The sequence below is a fragment of the Ictidomys tridecemlineatus genome, chromosome 9 (genome assembly GCF_052094955.1).
Source record: "Ictidomys tridecemlineatus isolate mIctTri1 chromosome 9, mIctTri1.hap1, whole genome shotgun sequence".
Taxonomy (NCBI): domain Eukaryota; kingdom Metazoa; phylum Chordata; class Mammalia; order Rodentia; family Sciuridae; genus Ictidomys; species Ictidomys tridecemlineatus.
This window is the reverse complement of record NC_135485.1, coordinates 1134375-1156197: the sequence shown is the minus strand read 5'-3', so window position 1 is coordinate 1156197 and position 21823 is coordinate 1134375. Positions and strand designations below refer to the sequence as shown.

Genomic DNA, 21823 nt, shown 5'->3' with positions numbered 1-21823 from the left:
ACCCAGAGCCTGCCTCATGCTAGGGCAGGCATTCTACCATTGAGCTACATTCCTATTCCTTTTTATTTTATTTTGAGATGGGGTCTTGCTTAGGATGGCCTGGAACTTGTGATCCTCCCACCTTAGCCTGTCACGAGTAGCTGGGATCACAAGCATGCTTTGCATGTGGTTTTGACTGTCAAGAAAGAAATGGGTTTCAGGAGATATCTGCTAAGTGGTTTTGGAACTTGGAACTCCTGAGCCAATGCCCATGGTTGTCCTTGTAAGTGATGACAGAAATGCTCCCACTGTTTGCCCCTGCTCGCATCTTTCTCTGCCCCCTCTGATAGAGACCTCCTCTCTCCAGTTTCTCCGGATCTGTGCTGACCTCTTCAGACTGGTCCCTTTCCTGGTCTTCGTGGTGGTGCCCTTTATGGAATTTCTGCTGCCTGTGGCCGTGAAGCTCTTCCCCAACATGCTGCCATCCACCTTTGAGACCCAGTCCATCAAGGTGAGGACATCATTGTCATAAGCACGTTTGAAAATGCATCTGAAGTTCCTCACCAGAGCCATGTTGCTTGTGACTGACACATGAGAATGAGGTGTCTTGTCATCCACAAAGGCTCAGGGTCCTCCATACCCTGTCATGTGTGTTCTGTCTGGGAACCTCTGTGAGGCCCCTTTGAGTGAAGTGGTTGTGTTAGCTTCACTGTCTGGCAGTGAAGAACATGCCTGCCAACCCCTGCTCTAGGGAGTCACACAAAGATGTATATATTTTTAAAGCCATGAAATAGAAGAGATTGTTTCAGAATGTATTGCACTTAGATGAAAATAAGCATTGTTGTACGAAATGTGTATTAGAGCTTGGGGAGCTTGGGGGAGCCTGATGGAAGTGTGAGACGTTTGTTTTACAGGGGTGATGGCAGTTGGAGGAGGCTCCTGGAGCTGTGGCCTGGAGTAGAGGGAGCTGGTGGGATGTGGGAGGGCAGTGGGCCAAGGCAAGCCCAGCCCTCTCTCTGCCCTTGCAGGAGGAGAGGCTGAAGAAGGAGCTACGGGTCAAGCTGGAGCTGGCCAAGTTCCTACAAGACACTATTGAGGAGATGGCCCTGAAGAACAAGGCAGCCAAGGGAAACGCCACCAAAGACTTCTCTGCATTTTTCCAGAAGGTGCTGTGTGCCTCAGCCCTGTGTACTCTCCATCAGTCCAAGGCTAGGTGGAGCTGCAGAGCACTCCAGCCTTGGCAGCTGCTTCCTCCCTTCTCTTCCTTCCTTTTGGCTACACTCAGCAGAGCGGAGCTGCAAGGCAGTGCTGGCTGGTGCTTTAGGGAGTTTAACAAGGAGACTCTGCTGGTCTCCAGAATCACTTGTTCATGTCCTGGCTTTGCAGCACTCAGAGAAGGGAGAACATCATAGACAAGGAGCCCAAGACCTGAGATTATGGTATGGTGGGTAGTTTGGCTGAGCCACTCTGCCTGGTGCTACATAGAAACTTGTCAGAATCTGTGTGACGGCAGCAGGAGCTGAAAAGGGAGAGGGAGTGCTATCGACAGGGTCTCTGGGATCAAGCCCAGGATCATGGAGCTTGAGAGATTTTTGTTGCTTTTTGAAGTCTGAAGACTGTCTGAAGCTGGGTGCCGTGGTGCACACCTATAATCCCAGCAGCTTGGGAGGCTGAGGCAGGGAGGATCACAAGTTCAAAGCCAGTCTCAGCAACTCAGTGAAACCCTGTCTCTAAATAAAATACAAAATAGGGCAAAAAGACTGTGTCTGAGGTTCTCAGAAAGCCTCCACCAGACAGTGTCATTGGGCTTTGGCCCTTGCTTATGTGTTTTCTGGTGCTTTGCACTGCAGCACAGAGGAGCAAAGTCTGCAGCTACAAAGGCAGAAATACCTGCTCTGTGGCCTTTACAGAAAAGTGTGCTCACTCCAGTGCAACTTTGGAGATGTCATCTTTGGGGAAGAGGCAGGTATAGCTATGGAATCGTTAAGTAGGTAGGTTCTGCAAGGAGCTGCAAGCAGCTGCGCTTCAGAGGCCCAGGAGAGGGTGGGGTCAAGTGGGAGCTAGAAGGAAGGTGGGGCTTCTGGTGGGCTGCAGCTCCAGAGAAGGACTTGCTTATGGCAGCCTGGGTTGAGGGATGCTGCATTTGGCCTTCCCCCGGAGAACCCCCGAAACTGTTTCTAGGTGATATCCTGTGTGGCTCAGTCTGGCTCCTTTTGATCTGAGTCAAGCTCCTGGGGGTGCCAGGTCTGCTGTTCTACTCCCTGACCTCTGCTGGGGACCAGCCCAGCTCACTCCTGATAGAGACTAAGCCTATCTGTTATATGGGAAGAGGTGCGGGCCAGACTGGTCTTAACTGAGGTTCTCTGCTTCCTAGAGGGCAGGCACATAGACAGTAGCAGTCCAGGGCTCAAGTGGCAGCCCATTCCCCTGTACTTGGACTCTCTCGGAGGGAAAAGCAGGTGCACACAGCTCTGCCCTCTTCTCACCACTGAGCAGCTGGGTTTCTGCGTTAGGACCCAGGACACTGCCTCTGTAATTGGTGGTTAGGTCCCCTTTCCCAGTGAATGGTGGCAGGAAAGGTGCAGGGCCAGTAGTTGACGTGTGTATCTGAATCCATGACAGGCTCAGTTGACACTGAGCTCCTGAGGTATGAGAGGCTCCCCATAGAAGTATGGTAAGAGATGGGTGGTCCAGGGCCTCTGCACCCTGATCCCCCCTTGGTTCTTCACTTCTGCTGTGTCTTGAGACTGGGGTGGGGACAGGAGAGCTCTTAGAACTTACCAAGTGGATAAGCCCTCTGGGTTGCTCCTGTTGCAGATCCGGGAGACAGGAGAAAGACCCAGCAATGAGGAAATCATGCGGTTTTCCAAATTGTTTGAGGATGAGCTGACTCTGGATAACCTCACACGACCACAACTGGTGGCACTGTGCAGGCTGCTGGAACTCCAATCCATCGGCACCAACAACTTTCTGCGCTTCCAGCTCACCATGAGGCTGAGGTCCATAAAGGCTGATGACAAGGTGAGCCATGCCACAAGAAAGGCCACGCAGACCACTCTGCTTCTTTGGTTTCTTGCCTTTCTGTTCCTTTTTTTTTTTTTTTTCCTTTAACTGATATATATAAACGTAAAGGTTTAACAAATTTGTGGAGTGCCATGTGATGTTTAATACATACCTATTCTGTATGTTCATATGTTGCGATATTGGGATAGCACCCAGGGCCTCAAGCATCTAGGCAAGTGCTTAAGTCACTGAGCTTTGTCCCCAGCCCTTTAAATATTTTTTAAAAATTTTGAGGCAGGTTGTCCAGGTTGGCTTTGAACTTGTGGTTCTCCTGCCTCAGGCTCCCAAGTTGCCTCTGTCCCTTGCCCTGGGTGCACTGTGGCTTCCTACACGTCCCCAAGCCCTTCTCCTGGCTTTCCCCAGGACAGTCAGCAGGCCTGCCGTTGTTTTGCAGAGGGTAGCTTTCATCTGCAGCTTCCTTCGCAGCGTGTGCTCCCTGAGTGTACCTGCACACACTGTGCGTCAGGCATCTTAGCCTCTCAACCACTGTGCTTGCTTCTGCTTTAAGGTCACTCATCCCTCATTCTCTCCCAGGTTAGCTCCACTCTAATACCCATTGTGTGACCTCTAACTTTCAACCATAGAAATTCTCTCTTTTTTTTTTTTTTCCAATTTTTTCTTTTTTGCAGTATTTGTATTGATTGAACTTAGGGGTGCTCTGCCATTGAGCTATAATCTCACCCCTTTTATGTTGCTTTAAAGAGGCCACTAAGTTGCCCAGGTTAGCCTTGAACTTGTGATCCTCCTCCTCAGCCTCCTGAGTCACTAGGATTACAGGCACGGCTACTGCACCTAGCTCGCTTTGTTTTCTTGAACACTCTAATTGAAGCTTATGAAGGTTCCACCTAGAGTGGGATGGGGACTGAAGCACATGAGGTGTGACTCTTAGGTTGAGGACAGGCAGCATTCCAAGCATCACTACTATGACTGGGAGAAGTAAAGGGAGGTGAGGTTTCTACACTCTACTTGAACCAGCAGGAGAGTGGATTGGAGTATGTGCACTGTGATACTAGGGGACTGCTGAAAATGCTCCAGAAGCACAACTTGGGTGTCCCACAGGAGGATAGGGAACAGACAGAAGTGAAAACCAGCTTTAGTCACAGTAGACCAAGTGGACACAACCCAGGTAGGCGAATGGCTGAGCAGACTTCTCTGTCCATCTAGTGCCATGCTATTCGATGATTAGGAGGAGCTGTCTTGGATGCCACAACAATTGGATGGGTCTGGAGGGAACTCAAGCTGCCTGCATTATGATCCCCACATGCCTAATGTTCTTCAGATGACAGCCATGCAAGCAGGGGCTGTCTTGGGTTAGGGGTGGCTTCTGTCCTATGATCCCCATGAACATGACATTCTTTAGTTGACAAGTGACAGCCATGCAAGTGAGGGCCCTCGTGGGGGTGGAGGTGACTTCATCCTGCCTGGAGCAGAATGGATCCTGGCTAGAATGTTGTGTTGCTTTATAAACTGTTACCACTAGGACTCCCAGAGAAGGCACGTGGGGTCATTGTTCTTTGTTAGAGCTACATGTGTATCTACAATGATCACAAAAAGTATGATTTTTACAATGGAGATAAAGTTGATACCTAGGATGTTTATGAGGCAAACGCTGAGGAGGGGCTAGGGCTACCTGACGCAGACCAGGTGGGCCCTGAGAGCTGGCCTTGTGTCTTCTGTCTTCCCACCTGTTGCTTCCTATACTTCTCTGTGACTTGTGCAGCCTCAGGGTATGAAGCCACAGGTATCTTTAGGGTGTTGGGGTCTCTCCTCCCTCCATCCTGTGAACACTGAGAATGCCTTTGCAGATCGCGGGCTCTGTGAATCAGGCCAGGGCAGGATAGGTTCTGCTGGCAAGACGTGGGCCCTGCCACACGGAAGAGGTGCCCGCGTGTTGAGAGTGCCTACTCCCTGCATGGGCCTAGGTCGAGGTGGATCTCTCTGCGTCTCTCGGTTAATCTTGGCCGTTCTGTGTTCCCTGGGCCCTGGTTCAGACCCAGAACCAGGCTCTGGTGTGATGCTCTATCTTTTGCTTGGCAAAAGCTCTTAGAAAAATGGCCTCTGACTTGACAGTTCTTTTCTAGTCGTGTTAACAGCAGCACCACAAACCTTGCACAATGGTGACTGGCTGGTGTTCTCTTACAGCTGATTGCTGAGGAAGGGGTGGACAGCCTGAACGTCAAGGAACTGCAGGCAGCGTGTCGGGCGCGAGGCATGCGGGCCCTTGGCGTCACAGAAGAACGTTTGCGGGGACAGTTGAAGCAGGTGCGTGGCCTGGGGCCCAAGTTCCAGGAGGAGCTCGCTTTTCACCCAGACCAGAATAGGCCTGTTGTGGGAAGCTTCAAGAGTGAAAAACAACTGAGGCTGGGGTTTGGCTCAGTGGAGGAGTGCTTGCCTGGCCTTTGCCATCCTCTGGGCTGTCAAGCAGGCCTGGTGAGGTGGCACTGTAACCCAAAGGGGTGCCTGGGCCAGTCCGGGACTGCTTGCTGGCCTTCTAGTCCTGCTGTCGTGCAATATGAGTGTCCTCAATTTTGGTGGCCTGTTGAGTGTGGCTTTGATTGTTTCAGCTTGCTCCTGTCACCTGAAGGCCAGTGAGCACAGGTGGCCTCCTTGGACAGCTCTGGGGCATGTTCACACTTCGTGATGGCTCAGCTGAGCCTTGGAAGGTCTGGGAAACATGCTCTCTAATCTGGCTCTGATGCCCTTGGCTGGGCAACTCTGAACAGGTGTCTGGTACACAGTGGGCACCTACATTTGGATTTCAGTGCACTCTGCCTCCTGCAGCAGCTCAAGGGGCCCTCCAGCAGAAATCCCAATGTCAGGTCTTTGGTGCTCAGTGCCATTGGATGAAGTGACTGTACAGGGGGTAGGGGACATTGGTCCTTTGCTTCAGAAGGCCTAGGATGCAAGGCTCAGACCCAATCTCTCTCCAGCTCTGTTCCACGATGACAGCTTCTTGGCTGACATCCTCCTGCTGGTTTTCAGGCATTCCTTCTTCAATGTAGATGAAGAGGCATGCACACCTACCTCCCCTCTTGACGTAAATAGCATTTCCTAGGCAGTACCTTCTCACCAGATGCATGGCTCCCCAGCAGAAACTCCTGTCTGGTAGTGGGCCCACCCTGCATGTGCTGGCCATTTCTGGTCGTCTTCAGCCTTCTGCAGCACAGCTGCCTGGAGCCATTTGGGTGGGGTACTGTGTGTGTATTCCCTGCCCAGGCTCCTCAGTGTGGTCCATGAGGCTATAGCATGTTTTGGGGTCAGGGCTCTTCCTTTCCTCTGTTCAGTGTTTTCATCCTGTTCTTAACATTTTGTCTTATCTTTCTCTGTGTGTTCAGTTTGTGTCCAAATGTCAATTACTGAAGTAGCCCAACACAGTGCCCAGCCTGTGGCAGGCCTACACACACATGAGTGGGGTCAGTCTCTGTGTTCCTGCATGAGTGGGGAGGTTCTCAGTAATTCCATCTTTGCTGCTCTGCTGTTTCTAAATACAGAGAGTGCTGACTATTCTTTAAAAAAAAAAAAATCAAATTGTGTACTTTATTTTTATGTGGTGCTGAGAACGAACCCAATTCCTTGCACCTGCCAAGCAAGCACTATACATACCACTGAGCCACAACCCCAGCCTGTAGACTGTTCTTAAGTCCTGGTGATTGAGCTGCAGAGCAGTTGATGGCCCTGGGGCTTATGCCTTCAGTTTACCAGGGTGGTCAAGTTCCAAGGTAGCACAACAAATGACCTTTTGAAACATGGAATGTCATTTTTGGAGCATTTGTTACAGTGACTTAATGAATCCATCTACTCAAGCCCTGTTTTGCTTGTTGCTGCCAAACCATAACAGCAGAGTAAAGCTTGGGGACTGAAGGATCTGGGCCCTTCACAAAAGAACAGGATAGGGCCAGGGGTCAGGTGGGATGGAGGCTGCACCAACAAGCCTGTTCTGATCCCAGTGGCTGGACCTGCACCTGCACCACGAGATCCCCACGTCACTGCTCATCCTGTCCCGTGCCATGTACCTCCCAGACACTCTCTCGCCTGCTGACCAGCTCAAATCCACACTGCAAACCCTCCCGGAAATTGTGGTATGTGCTCTTGGGAGACCCTGTTTGTCAGTTCACTTGGGGGGAGTGGGGCACTCATCTTCTAAGCCATGGAAGCCTTCTATGCAGGAGCCTGCAGGTCCACCTGTTCTCGCCTCATCACTTATCTGCCTGCCCCCACCCCCACCCACCACACCTGGCTTGGGATAAGCCAGTCTTGGGCACACTGAGTCGTCCTGATCCTGCCACAGTTAGCTGGAGGCAACAGGTTTGAAAGGCTTCCTTCAGTCTTGGTAATGGTGCCTGTGTCCATCTTTTTTCTGAATATGGAGTGGTCCTCTGAAAGGTGCAGGAGGTAATACTTGGTAGCCTTGTACATTCCCAGCCCTGGTGGCATTGTTTCAGTATGCCTTCCGTCACTTCTGTGGAGTTCAGATGATGACCGTTGCTGGGAGATACAGAGAGGCCTGGGACAGTGTGCACTCTGCAGCCCTGGGACTCACTCACAAGTGCCCTTCTTCTCTGAAGGCAAAGGAAGCCCAGATGAAGGTGGCAGAGGTGGAGGGTGAGCAGGTGGACAACAAAGTAAAACTGGAGGCCACGCTGCAGGAAGAGGCCGCCATCCAGCAGGAGCACCGGGAGAAGGAACTGCAGAGGGCCGCAGAGGCAGCAGTAAGCACTGGACAGGACCCACCACTGGGGGCTGTGGCTGTCCTGGTCCAGCTTCCCTGGAAACCCCTTCATGTCCTTGCTTGTCTTCTGAAGTAGTCAGGGAACTGCAGGGAGGCCCACTCAGCACCGGCAGAGGGTCATTGTGGAACCTACCTTCTCAGGGTGCTGGCCTAGGGCCTTGGGCAGAGACCAAACTTGTTTTCCCTGGACTCAGAGGCTGCAGGAAGATGCACTGTGACAAGGGCTTGGGATGTTCTGGGTTGTTCATCACCCACCCATAGGCAGCCTCCTGCTCTACAAGTGTTGAGCACCATGGAAAGGTAGTGAGGAAAGACCAATACAGAACAAGGCACTCTGACCACTCTGTTGAGGGGCCTCAGGTGCCTTGCTCAGACTTCAGCAGGCAAGTCTGCTGCTGGTTAATGGCTCTTGGGTCTCCATTGTGACCTAATGGACTCATTCCGAGTTTGGCCTCTGTTAGTAGCATATGCATGCAAGAGTGCTGGTGTGATAGCATGGTTCTTCCTGTGATTCTTCTAGAAGGACATTGAGCTGGAAGGAGTGGAAGCTGCCACCCCTGGGAGGCCAGTGGTTGAGCCAAAGCCAGAGGTGCCTGATGTGATCCTGCCCACAGAGGCCCTGAAGGATATTGCTCCAGTGCTAGAGGGTGTGAAGGTAAGAGGCATACTCCGTCCAGGAGGGGCGGAGGCCAGAGGGTAAGGTTAAGGCCTTAGGTGTGTCAGCCTGCCTGGCAGCACGAAGGGGAATGAAGGCTGATCCCTCAAGGCAGGACTTTCTCCACAAGCCAACATAGTGTCATCTCCTGGGTGACCTGGGTGGGGGGCTCCTTGGGAACCACCTGCCAGTTGGGGACACAGACATCCCCGGGGACCCATGCCAGGTGGCCTGGGATGCCATCCATTGTTTTCTGTTCTGAGCTCCTGGAGGACCCCATGTATAGAAAGAAGCAGATTCTAGGATGTCTTACCTGGGCATTTGGCTGCTGGTGGGGGTTTGTGTCTAGGGAGGTCTTAGCGTGAGGCTCTGAAGAAGCCTCAAGTACATGTGTCTGGAGAGAATGGGGTGGCAGATCTGATTTTGGGGTTGAGAGGGAGGTACCCAGGAGGTGGAGTTGACTGTGCCCTTGACAAAGACAAAGGTGAGGCCTGAGTCCTGCCTCTGGTGGACAGGGGCCTTGGAGGACTAGGAACCCCATACTCAGGCCTATGAGGTAGGATAGGTCTAGTTTTGTGTTCCTGTGAGAAGAAGTGTCTAAAGAGGAGAAAATATCTGAAATTGACTTGTGTTTGGGGGGCTTTTGCAGTGATGAGCCTGAGACCCAGTCACTGTATTGAGAAGGGTTGCATGGGGCAGGGCTGATCAGAGCCTTGTAGGGGCTCCTTGTGACACTAACCTGACTTGGGATAATCCAGGAGGAGGTGAAACTCTAGGGCTAAAGGCCTAGGGAAAGCAGGTGTCTCCTGCTGACCCAGAAAACTCTGAAATCAACATGTGGCACCATCAAGGGAGAGTTCACAGCAGGAGTAGACATTCTAGGGAATCTGGGCTCAAGTGTGACCCCACGAAGGTGGGCCTCAGGCATTCCTGCAGAAGGTGTTAAGATGAGATATAACTGTTTCATTTTAAGGGATGTAGGACTGGGCTAGGCCTAGCAAAACAGGCAGGGCCTGGCCAATCAGCAAATAGGGCAAGACAAGGCTGGCCTCATGGAACACATGAATCCTGTTTTCAACGGGTTAAAGACTAGTCTAGGGGCTGGGATTGTGGCTCAGCGGTAGAGTGCTCGCCTAGCATGGGCAGGACCTGGGTTCAATTCTCCGCATCACATAAAAGTAAAGGCATTGTGTTGTGTCCATCAACACCTAACAAAATAAATATTTTTTAAAAAGACTAGGCTATAAGGAAGTTTAGAAATCTCAGGAGATGCCTCACATGCACAAGGCCCTGGGTTTAATCCCTAGCACCACCAAAAGAAAGGAAGGAAGGAAGGAAGGAAGGAGGGAAGGAGGGAAGGAGAAGGGGAAGGGGAAGAGGAGGAAGAAGAAAGAAAGAAAGAAATCTCAGGAGAACTAACAGAACTAACATATGAAGAATCATCAAGAATGTCTTAGAAACCCAGACTTTTGGACTGGTATAGCAGTGGTACAGCATTTGCCTAGCACATGTGAGGCACTGGGTTCAATCCTCAGCACTACATACAAATACATACATAAAATAAAGGTATTATGTCCATCTACAGCTAAAAAAAACCACTTTTTTTTAAATTTTAAAAAATTGAAGAGTGCCCAGCCTCCATGGACTGGTACAGCCTGTGGTTGCCAAGTGCCCATCATTGTTGATGAGATTGATGGCCTGAGCAGCCCCAAGACCAGGGAGGACATGAGCGTATAGTTGAGACTCTTTCCCCAAAGGACCCCCCCAGGCCCGCATGGCTTCACAGGGGTCACTGGTGCATCTAAATCAGGCAGGCACAGTGGCACATATCTGTAATCCCAGTGGCTTGGGAACTTGGGTCAGGAAGATCACGAGTTCAAAGCCAGCCTTAGCAAAAGCGAGGCACTAAGCAATTCAGTGAGACCCTGTCTCTAAATAAAGTACAAAATAGGGCTGAGGATGTAACTCAGTGGTCCAGTGCCCCTGAGTTCAATTTTCAGTACCCAAAAAAGAAACAGATGGTCCCGGTGCTGAGGAAATTTTGACAGAATAGGGAACATTCCCCAAGTCATGTCATGAAGCATCACCTTGTGTCAAACCAGAATCATGTAAGAAAAATTATAGGCTGCTGTCTTTTATGAACATAAGATGCAGAAATTCTTAGCAAAGTATAATTCTTAACAAAGTGTTTAGCAAATCAAATGCAATTATTCTACAGAAGGGATTGTGGCCACATGGAATCTGCCCGGCGAATACAGATTGGCTTAATGTTTTAATAAGATAAGCAGTCTTTAATTATATACTATGATTCTGTCAGGCCTCTTCAAGAATGCTCGTCAGCATGCAGTGTGATCAATAGATGCCGAGCAGGAAGAGAGGGATGCCACTGCACATCTGCCACCAGCAACTCCCCAGCACTGGGGCATTGCCAGGACTGCTGCCCTTCACACTCCTCCTTAGTATTGTAGCCAGGGCATTAGGGAAGGAAAGCACATTATAACCAGATAGTTGGGCCCAGGCATGGTGGCCAGATCTGTGATCCCAGCTACATGAGCCTGAGGCAGGAGGGTTGCAAGTTCAAAGCCATCCTGGGCCACATAGGGAGACCCTATCTCAAAATAAAATAGAAACGGCTGGGACAGAACTAGGAAAATGCGACATTAGACTCAGTGTTGCTGAGATGCAGATCCTCCTTCAGCTGTTTTGGAAATTCCTCCAGACATCAAAACACAGCAGACGGCTAGGGCTCATTGGTAGAACGCTTGCCTAGCATGTGTGAGGCACTGGGTTTGAGTCTTCAGCACTGTATATAAATAAAATAAAGGTCTATTGACAACTAAAAAAAAAATTAAAAAAAAAAACAAGCAGAACCTTCTATTGAAGTTGACAACCTTTTCTAAATTTATGGAGAGAGTCAAAGGATCTAAAATACCTAAGACATTCTTGTGAAATAGCAAAAGTAAGAGGAACATCTATCTACTGGATCCCAGTGTTACAGAGCTGGGGCCTTCTGAGAAACTGAGAATCCCCAGTTTTCACAATCAAGTCAGAAAGATTTCAGACATGTCACTCAGAGGAGCAGGAGTTACTCTGAGTTTGTTGAAGGGATAAGAAGAGGGAAAAGAGACAGTCTCAAGGGAGAGAGTGTCTCAGAGAGGAAAGAGGTAGCATACCTCTCATGCACTCCAGTTTTATTGGGATCCCAGGGATGTTGCCAAAGCGTCCTACTTTTGACTGATAGCAGGATGACATCAGACTCTCAAGTACCCACTGTCATGGCACCTCTAGGTTACCTTGGCCCAAGCTGACTGGTTCTAATTGGATTCTTTATTTGTATGCTGTACTGAGAATTGAACCTAGTGCCTCACACATGCTTGGCAAGTGCTCTACCACTGAGCCACTACCCTACCCTAATTGGATTTTTTTTTGGTAGTTGTAGATAAACAAAATGCCTTTATTATTTTGTTTATTTTGTGTGGTGCTATTGAACCCATTATCTCACATATGCTAGGCAAGCACTCTACCACTGAGGTACAGCCCCAGCCCTTTAACTGGATTCTTAACCATACATTCCTTTTTTTTTTTTTAACGTTTATTTTTTAGTTATAGGTGGACACAATACCTTTATTTTATTTGTATGTGGTGCTAAGGATCGAACCCAGTGCCTCAGGCATGCTAGGCTAGCACTCTACCCCTGAGCTACAACCCCAGCCCTTAACCATACATTCTTATAGATTTTGTGGTTAGGAGAAACTACTCTTATCTCCCAGTTTCAAGTTTTGGTCACAAAATCTTCCCCTTTGGGAAAACTTGAGTTCCTCTTATCAACATTATTTTGGGCCTGCATTTCTTTTGCAGTTAATATGTAGTTTGCTGAGAAATGTGACAACTTGTTCATTTTGGCCAGGCAGGGCTGCAGGTAAATTGCTTCATAGAAAAGAGAGTACGTGGGGGGGTCAGCACAGTGGGCTGACTTGTATTAACCTTGTATTCCCACTCACATATAATTGTCCCCTTAACCTTAACCTTGTATTCCCACTCATCTATAATTATCCCCTAACACCAAGACTTACCGAAACCTCAGTTATCAAGAGGTGTGGTGGGGCCAGCCCGTGGCTCAGTGGGAGCACACCTGCTAGCATGCATGAAGCCACAGGTTCCCTCCCCAACACCACCACACATGAAAAGGTGTGATGTTGCTGTAAAACGGGTAAAGAGATAGGCCCAATGGAAAAGAAGTAAGCACCTAGACAGACAGGGTCAGTAGGTTTTCTACAAAGGTGCCAAGATGGTGTAGTAGGGAAAGGGAAATCTTTCAGCAAATTGTGCTGGAACAGTAGATAGCCATATGCAAAAAATATACCCTTGACCCTTATATAACTCGCACAGTGTATAAAAACTAGAAAGGATTATAAAAACTCCACAAAGGAAACACGGGAGAATATTTTAGTGATATTAGATTTACCAGTAGATAAAGTACAACAAAAAAAATATAATAAAGGTGAGGAAAAAAAAATCAATATATTTATCAAAATTAGAGACTTTTGCTTCAAGAAATTCTTAAGAAAGTGAAAAGATCAGCCATGGACAGTGTGAGATATTTGTAAAACATTTACCTGACAAGGACTTGTTTCTAGAATATATAAAAAAATAAATAATTTTATTTCAGAAGTGGGCAAAAGATTTGAAGACACTTGACCAAAGAAGACATGCAGCTAGCCAGTTAAGCACCTGAAGTGCTTCATTCACCACCAGTGAAAGGAGAAGCACATTGAGATGCCACCACACCCCTATTAGCACAACCAGAGTTGGAGTCAGACTGGTTGGGGATGGAGCTCAGTGGTAGACCATTTGCCTAGAAAGCAGAGGCCCTGGGTTCCATCTCCAGCACTGTGGGGGAAGAAAAAACTGGCCTGTCCCAGTCCTGTGTTGGTGAGGATGTGGAAGAGTTGTACCACTTTGGAAACCACTTTGATAGTTTCCTAAAAAGACAAACCTACACCACACCAATTACCAGCCTTTCCGTTCCTAGGCATTTTCCCACAGGAGCCTGAACCTGAGCGTTCAGAGCAGCTTTATTTGTAATCACTGAGCTTAGGAAACAAAGCACATGTCTCTCAATAGATCAGTACACTAACAAGCTTTGGTCTAGCTGCTCTGGTTAAAAGCACATTGATACCAAATGATGACTCAGAACGAGTCACAGAGGAGTATGTGCTGGCGACTGCTCTTATGTAAAACCCTGGAGATATAGGCTGACTTATTGGGCATGAGGAGGATTGAAGTCCTGGGGAGGCCAGCCGGTATTGGGCTGACCAGCATGTTCACTGTCCAGTGGTGTGCGCTTCATAGGTACACGTATGGGTCACGTTGAATGTGCCTGATGACACGCTCAGGCCAGTGTAGCCCCACCTGGGCTCCATCTCAGTTGAGACTACCCCCAGGTACTGTCCCATAAGGTGCGAACTCCCCGCAGGAGGAGCCACTGTGTCCCTTCACTTAAACCTGTTTTGCTCTTTTCCTAGGAAGAGGAAATAACTCAGGAAGAAATTGATGTCCTCAGTGACGCTTGCTCCAAGCTGCAGGAGCAGAAGTCATCTCTGACCAAGGAAAAGGAGGAACTGGAGCTGCTGAAAGAGGACGTCCAGGACTACAATGAGGTGGACAGGATGGGTGGGCGTGGTGGGGCAGCTGCTCCCCAGTGACATCAGGGGTGGGTAGGGTTTGCTGCTAAGGCTGAGACTGAAATAATAGCTTTATCAGCCAAAAGATTTAATGATATCTGTCAAAGATGTGATAAGGGAAATTTCAGAGGGAATCTGAAATCAGTTTTATTCCAGAGCTTTTCCACGGCTGCTGTAGGGGCCACTGTCTGCGTGAATGTAGCCTTGCCAAGTCTGAAAATGAAGGTGTCACATGGCCACTTGGCCCCTTGACAGGCAGAACCTTAATTTCATTCACAACTCCCCCCAAAGAGAGTGGAGCCCAGGGTGCTCTACCACTGAGCCACATCCCCAGACCTCTTTTTATTTTGTATTTTGAGACAGACACTCTGGCCTTGTGTTGCTGGTATCACAGGTGTGCACCCAGCACCCAGTTGACGGTTTTCTTTTCTTAGATGGTGGTTCTTTTTCCCTCTTCCTTTTATGGTACCAGGGATCAAACTCAATGCTACCAAGTGCTCTACCACTGAGCAACATCCTACATCAACCAGTGGTTGGTTTATAGATATTACTTTCTAATCTGATGTAAAAGAATTATTTTCACAGCTTCACTGGGAAAGGTAACAAGTTTTGAGATTAGTAAAAACCAATTTGCCATTTGGGAGCACCGTCCCTCTGGGGGGCTTCTCCATGGGAACCATGCATCTGTCACTGGGTGAGATGGTGTCTTGTTCCCACTCCACTCTTCACTCCTGTCCCTCCTTGGGAGGCACTGAATTAGAATTTCAGGGGGAAACACTTAGGTTTCCTCAGTGCTTCATTTCTTTATTCTTCAGCAAATATGAAGGAAGATGAGTTTCAAAAAATAAAGGGGCTGGGGATGTGGCTCAAGCGGTAGCGCGCTCGCCTGACAAGCGTGCGGCCCGGGTTCGATCCTCAGCACCACATACCAACAAAGATGTTGTGTCTGCCGAGAACTAAACAATAAAACATTAAAAATTCTCTCTCTCTCTCTCTCTCTCTCTCTCTCTCTCTCTCTCTCTCTCTCTCTCTCTCTCTCAAAAAAAAAAAAAAAAAAAAATAAGAACCAGCCAGATGCGGTGGCACACTCCTGTAATCCCAGCAGCTCAGGAGGCTGAAGCAGGAGGATTGCAAGTGCAAAATCCCAGCCTCATCAAAAGTGAGGCGCTAACCAACTTACTCAGTGAGACCCTGTCTGTAAATTTAAAAAATATAAAATCGGGGTAGGGATGTGGCTCAGTGATTGAGTGCCCCTGAGTTCAATCCCTGGTGTAAAAAAAAAAAAAAAAAAAATTTGGTAGGAAGGAATAAGATTTTGCAACTTTCTGTTGTTGTATAATGAATGCATTTTTGGAGGACTTGGTATTTATTTTTGCAGTGCTAGGGATCAAATTCGTTGTCTCATAGTTGCTAGGCAGGTGCTCTACCATGGACCTACATCCCTAGCCCAAATGAATGGGTTTAATGACTTTTTCAAGTTAAATTTAATATAAGATCCCCACTTTTTTATTTATTTTGTACTGATTTTAATCCAGGAGTACTTTACCATTGAGCTACTTTCCAGCCCTTTTAATGTTTTGAGATAAGACCTCACTAAGTTGCTGGGCCTGCCCTGGAACTTATAACCCTCCTCCCTCAGCCTACTGAGTCGCCTGGACCACACAGGTGTGGTCACCATTGTGCCCAGCTCCCGCCCCCACCTGCCTTAAAGATAGACTTTATAACTGCAAATAATTTTTCTAGGACTTGCAAGAGATCAAGAAGGAGCTTTCTAAGACCGGTGAAGAAGAATTAGTGGAAGAATCTAAAGCCAGCAAGAGACTAACAAAGCGTGTGCAGCAGATGATTGGGCAGATCGATGGCCTGATTGCACAGCTAGAGACGGGTCAGCAGGCTGGCAAGCTGGGCCCTGCCCAGGGCTCAGCTGTGGGGTAAGTGGGCATGAACAGAAGAGGCTTCTGGGCCCAGGGAGGCCAAGCCTGCAGCTGACAGGCACTTCGCCATGATCTGTGCTCTGTCCTTTCTGACTCCAGAGTGTACATCTTGGCTCTGCCTGATATCACCTGGGAGCTGGCGTCTACTCTGGGGCCATCTTTGCTCATAGTTTTTTCTTTCACACCTGAGTTTTTACATTCTGATGCTATTTCACCTGGGTAGCTTACTCCTGGACCTGTTACCTCCCTGCTGATGTCCCCCTACTGCCTTCCCCAGCATTACCCTTCATAGTCCAGCCTCAGCCCCATTTGGTTCCTGTTTGCCCAAACGGTCAAGCTCTCTCCTGCCTCCTCCCTCTCCCTGACCCCCACCCTCAAGGGATGCCATCATGGGGCTGTCTGCCTTGTACCGCAGTGTATTCCAGATTCCTGCAGCCGCAGCTGTGCTTGTGTGTGTGGTTTGCTACCATCTAGACCACAGACCCTGCGATGCAGTAGGCTGGTAGCTGGGACACACCCCTGAACCCAGAGGCTCATCGACCTTTTGTCCTTGTGGCAGACAGGGGCCCAAGGACCCAGTGGTCCTGTTCCAGGCATGCATTCCAGGGTCATGCACCTCAAGGAAAGGGTGGGGCTCTTGGCAGGGTGTGAGGAGTCTCACTATCGGAGGTCTTTCCTGTCCACCAATTCACACTTGGCCAATTCACACGTGGCCATCAGAGTCAAGGCTAAGAGTCGGAGCTGGGTGTGGCTGTGAGGTTTCAAGGGCAGGGCAAGGTGGTGGCCACATGCAGGCTGTGCTTCCCAGGGAGAATGTTGTCAGCGTCACTGAGCTCATCAACGCCATGAAGCAAATCAAGCACATTCCAGAAAGCAAGCTGGTGAGCTTGGCCTCAGCACTGGATGAAAACAAGGATGGCAAGGTCAACATCGATGACCTCGTCAAGGTGGGTCTCAGTGGGACTGAATCGGGCAGGCTGGCTGGCTGCTCTTCTGCTCCAACGTCCACAAGTCCAGGGAGGGGCTGTTTTGGGGGGCTGTCAGGAGGTGTGGTCCCTCAGGCCTTGGCATAGGAAGTGAGTTGCCAGAGGTAGAAAGTGCTGATGAAACAGCAAGATGGACCCTCCTGAAGGCCCTGAGGTCGCCTGTCATGACCATGACTTGGCTGGCTATGACAGGTGGCAGCGTCCAGGTCCAGGAGAGGGTATTGAGAAGGCCCTTTAGAGCAGGCCACCTGCCGTGCCTGTGGGACCCTGGGCCTGGCTGGGCTTTGGTGCGTGAGGAAGCCAGGAGCTAATCCTAGAAAAGGACACCAGCCACATTCCAGGCTGGCAGTGTCTTCCTTTCTTGCTCCAGCCACAGTGTGGAGCTTGCACCTGTGGCAAGCAGGGTAGTGGGGCTGAGTACACCCGTCTGGGGTTGCCTGAGGCCTGAGAGGTGACAACAGGTGGGCCTCAGGTCAGCCCTGGAGACCTGGATGGGAAGTCTGGGTTCTCATCTGAGGGGTGAGACTTAATCATTTCTGCTTCTGAAAAAACACTGCCTTCATGGTCCTGGTGCACCTGGCAAGGTAGTGATTTTTCAAACATAACCATAGACATTGCCGACTTTCTTTTACTTCCATTTAAAAGCAAGGCACTGTCAGACTTACATGCTAAGCACCGTCCCTCCTTCCCTCCTCAGTCTTCACAGCAGAGGGGCATGTGCCCCAACCTAGCACCCTATGTTCTGGGGAAGCCCCATGCAGGGCAGGCCCCCAGCAGTATGGTGGGGCCTCGCTGGCCAAGGCAGGGCTTGATGTCAGCAGCCTTGCTCTGCTCTCTGGCTCCCGGGGGAACCCTGGTGCTCTGGGGCCCTGGCATGCTGTGCAACAAGTAGGTTCCAAACCAGAAGATGGCCTAGGCCATCTGTGCAAGAGCAGGCACCCCTTCTGAGCCCTCTCGTGTGCACAGGTTATCGAGCTGGTGGACAAAGAAGATGTCCACATCTCCACTAGCCAGGTGGCTGAGATTGTGGCCGTGCTGGAGAAGGAGGAGAAGGTGGAAGAGAAGGAGAAGGCCAAGGGCAAGGCTGAGAAGGAGGCTGCAGAGGTGAAGAACTAAGGGAGGTGCCCAGCTCACACACAGCCCCATGGGCGTCCTCTTCCTCCCGCACCACTGCGGTGGGATGATGTGAGAGTGATTGCTTTGAGGTGATCTTAGTGGCAGATCTAATATTTTGTCTGGAATAAGTCAGAAACTTCCGTAATCAAGTAATTTTTAATTTTCATCATTCCATGAAGATTAAGTCAGTCTCCAGGGAGTTGTGTCTGGACTCATCTAGTGTAGTACTCAGTGGCCCCACAGAGGCCACCGACAGTCGCAGCAGGGGTGCCTCCCTGCACATGCCTGTGCCATCTCAGGGCCTGACCTGTGCTCTCTGTTCCCTGAGAGTGAGGACCACGTGGACTCCCAATGCCCAAATAGAACTGCGCGGATGCACCTCATGTTTTCAGAGGTGCTGGGCAAGAATCAGACAGGAGCATAGCCCTCCTCAGCTCTGAAGATCCTTCAGCTGGTCTGTGAACTTTGATTCCTAAAAATCTGTGTAAACAGATCGTCTGTTCCCGCACTTTCAAAGTCATCTTTGTGTGATTCTTCTCAACAGAAGCGTCTGTGACTTCAGTGGCCTCTGGAAGTAGCACCTCTCCTGACAGTAGTGCCCATGTCTTGAGTGCATCCTGGCGTGGGTTTCCTGAGCTCACTCTTGATTCACCTTCGGTCTTCCCCATCCTTAACTGACTAGTACAGGATCTCTGCACTTGAGAGTCTGACTCAGGAGTAACATCCAGAATGAAGTGCGGGGGAGACACACCAGTGCAGCCCTTGAGAAGGAATCATTTGCCAGGTGATTGTCACTCTGTTGGGGTCCAAGGGTTAGGCCTTCACCACAGCCTGGCTGGAGCAGGTTTTGGCTGGAGCACATGTGGGGCCCTTGATGGCTTCCCTTGTGAAACAAACCCTGCCCGCTGGAGGACGTGGCTAGAGGGGCCATCGCCCACAGCTGGCCTCCTGGGCCACGGCACCCAGATGGTCTCTGCACTTCAGCCTTTGCATGGCCCCACCAAGTCCTTATGAAGGTGGTCATGTGAGTGAGCAGTGGCATCTTGAGGGGCTTGCAGTGTGCCCCCCATGTACTTAGGGGCTGGGTGGTGTCTCCAGGGCTCTGGTGGCCAGCAGCCTCTTCACACTTGATGGCCCTGTCAGGGACAGTTCCATGTGGGCAGGCCAGAGCTGGGTGTCCTGTGGCCTCTCCACCTTCCTGCTCCCCCAACAGCTGCACTTGTCCTTTGAGGCTGTGCGTTGCCAGCAAGAGTGTCCTTCTGGAGGGCTCCAGACATAGGACCCATGAAGCCAAGCTAGCCAGGGAGGGGGTTGCAGCACTCGGAGATGTCAGTTTCTCAGTTACTTGGCTTTTTCCTTGGCCTTTAAAGTAGAAACTTGACAGAATAGGAATCTGATTGTACAGTCTCACATGGAGACAGTCAGAAGCCGTGGGGCTCTGAAGGGCTTGGTTTCAGGTGTTGGAGAAGGGAGTGTTTTAGCCTTGGAGTGATCTTTATGAGTCACCTGCCCACACTCCAGCAGCCTCTGAGCTGTCAGTGTCCTTCCTTTTGAGGACAAGCTCTGGTTGCCAAATATGCCCCACAGGAGGGACATCTTTCCTGTGAGCAGCACTATGGACCCATCAGCTGTATCCTCATCCTGCGTGGCTTTGCCAGTATTGTCATCCCCTCTGCTCTGGAGTCTGCCCTCCCTGGTCAAGCAGCGCCTCGGGATGTGGGCTCGCCTCCAGGTGCCATTCGGACCTGCATGGTGGCACACGTATGGGTGGGAGGTTCTGGTGGGTGCACATTCGGTGTTTGCAGGCCCTCTCCCCAATGCCATTCTGGATGTGCTTTGTTGTACGGAATCATTTATTGTAGCCAAGTCGGTGTCTGGGTGTGGTTGTAAGGAATGATTGATCCAGAAGCCAGGGCCTTGTACAATGAGGACCTGCCATGGTGGTTGTGTCTAGCTGTCCACAGGTTGTGCCTGCCCTGCACCTGAGCACTCCACCTTCCTGTGTTTCCTGGAGCTGGGGTGTCCATGCCTGTGAAGCAGAGTTCCCAGCACAGCAGTTTGACGCGCCCTCCTCACGCCCTACACAAACACTTCTCATGCAGGCACTGGGAACCAGTGTGTGGCATCCGGAGGCCATTGAAATATCACAGTGTAGTTTTTTAAACGTGAAGGGCACCATGTAATTTCTGAAAAGCAGCCCCCAGGTGGTTCTTATTGTGCCCCTGGCCAGCAGGGTGGTTCCTCCTGGGAATGCAATGGGGGAGCAAGTTCTCTGTCATCCTTTCAGGGTCCCATGGGCCCCCAGCCGGGGCTCTGTGTAAACACCTTTTGTAGAAATGGTATTTTTATTTTATTACGATATCAAGGCTGTGCTCCTGTAATGTTTCTGAATCATTTGACATAAGTCAGATGGAAACTCAGCCGTCTTAAGTGTCTGCCTTCATGATGGCACTGTGGGCCCAACACTCAAAATTCCAGAGGAGCCTTTGTCCTTTGAGGCTGTGTCCTTTGAGGCCCTGGATTCAGGCCTCTTCCTTGTGGGACCTCTTAGACCCATGTCCCCTTGTCCTATGACACTGACAGGTTATGTGGTGATGTTTCAGACACCATTCGATGTGAGGAAATGATATAATAAAGTGCCACTTGATGATTGTCTGCTGTGGGCTGGTTTGTCTAGGTTGGTGAACTCACTGCCTAAGGAAGCCTTCCCCAACCCACAGACCTCAGGGAGTCCTGAGAGCCAAGGCACCCTGCACCCAGATTGTTCCTGGCTGAGACTGGTGGTCCTGGTATCCTAAGTGGGTGAGGGCTGGACCATTGCAAGGGGTGCTCCAGGAGGATCAAGGGGCCCAACCCTACCCAAGGGGATCCCCCGGAAGGTGAGGGCTGTCTTCACACTGCAGCTCCATCTTTAGATCCCTACCCTGGGATGGCCTGGCAGGGGGAAGGTCTCGGCACCCCACCTCGAGCTCAAGGGCATCAGCCTATCTCAGCATTTACACTTGGGTCCACTGCTGGGGGCCTCCCTAGACCTCTTGGCCCTGGGGTCTATGTCCTGGGACACAGCCTGAGCTGGACAGCCTTGGGCACCTCAGGAGAGTTGTCCAGGGACAAAGCCTGGGCCGGAGCCTATTTGTACACCATTATGAATCATTCCAAGTCCAGGGGCCACAACAGGGCACTAGGATTCAAGAAGTGCCTGTTCTGGGGCTGGGGTGGGCTGTGTTTGCTGGTAGACATCAACCTAAGGAGGAAGCAGCCAGCACAGAGGGCGTCAACTGCAGCAAAGACACAGTGACCCAAACAAGGTGAGGGCCAACAGTGGGTGGCAGGCAGGGGTTCTTGAGAAAAGAATGTGCTTTGTGTGCCTGGTCGGGGAGACACGAAGAACAGGACCTTCATGCAGAACACAGTGACCTCCCAGCCTTCTGGGGAGGCTCATTAGCCAAGAATTCTAGCTGATGGCCCTGGGAACCTGAGATCCACCCCAGCCCTGGGAAATGGACAGCCACAGGGCTGCCTGCAGTGCTGGGAGCCTTCCTGTTCCCAGCACTGGCCTGAGCAAATCTTGCAACTGCAGGGGCCACCAGCCATGTTCAGAAGGCATAGCTTTCATCAGCAGAAAGCAGGGACTGTTCTAGACCAGAAGAGGCCAGCAAGGCAGCAAAAGGGGTTCC

General features: G+C 50.4%; 1 protein-coding gene across 1 annotated transcript in view; it reads left to right on the top strand.

Annotated features, from left to right (window-relative positions):
• Letm1 (leucine zipper and EF-hand containing transmembrane protein 1) overlaps positions 1-20801 on the top strand; it is a 39564-nt gene extending 18763 nt beyond the window's left edge. Inside the window, exons 4-14 of the mRNA XM_005319028.4 lie at positions 347-490; positions 1008-1145; positions 2797-3000; positions 5185-5304; positions 6990-7121; positions 7608-7751; positions 8292-8426; positions 13952-14086; positions 15854-16041; positions 16853-16991; positions 17997-20801. Coding sequence (XP_005319085.1) covers positions 347-490; positions 1008-1145; positions 2797-3000; positions 5185-5304; positions 6990-7121; positions 7608-7751; positions 8292-8426; positions 13952-14086; positions 15854-16041; positions 16853-16991; positions 17997-18146 — 1629 coding nt within the window. The 3' untranslated portion in view covers positions 18147-20801. The remainder of the gene's footprint in view (positions 1-346; positions 491-1007; positions 1146-2796; positions 3001-5184; positions 5305-6989; positions 7122-7607; positions 7752-8291; positions 8427-13951; positions 14087-15853; positions 16042-16852; positions 16992-17996) is intronic.
• The last annotated feature ends 1022 nt before the right edge of the window (positions 20802-21823 follow it).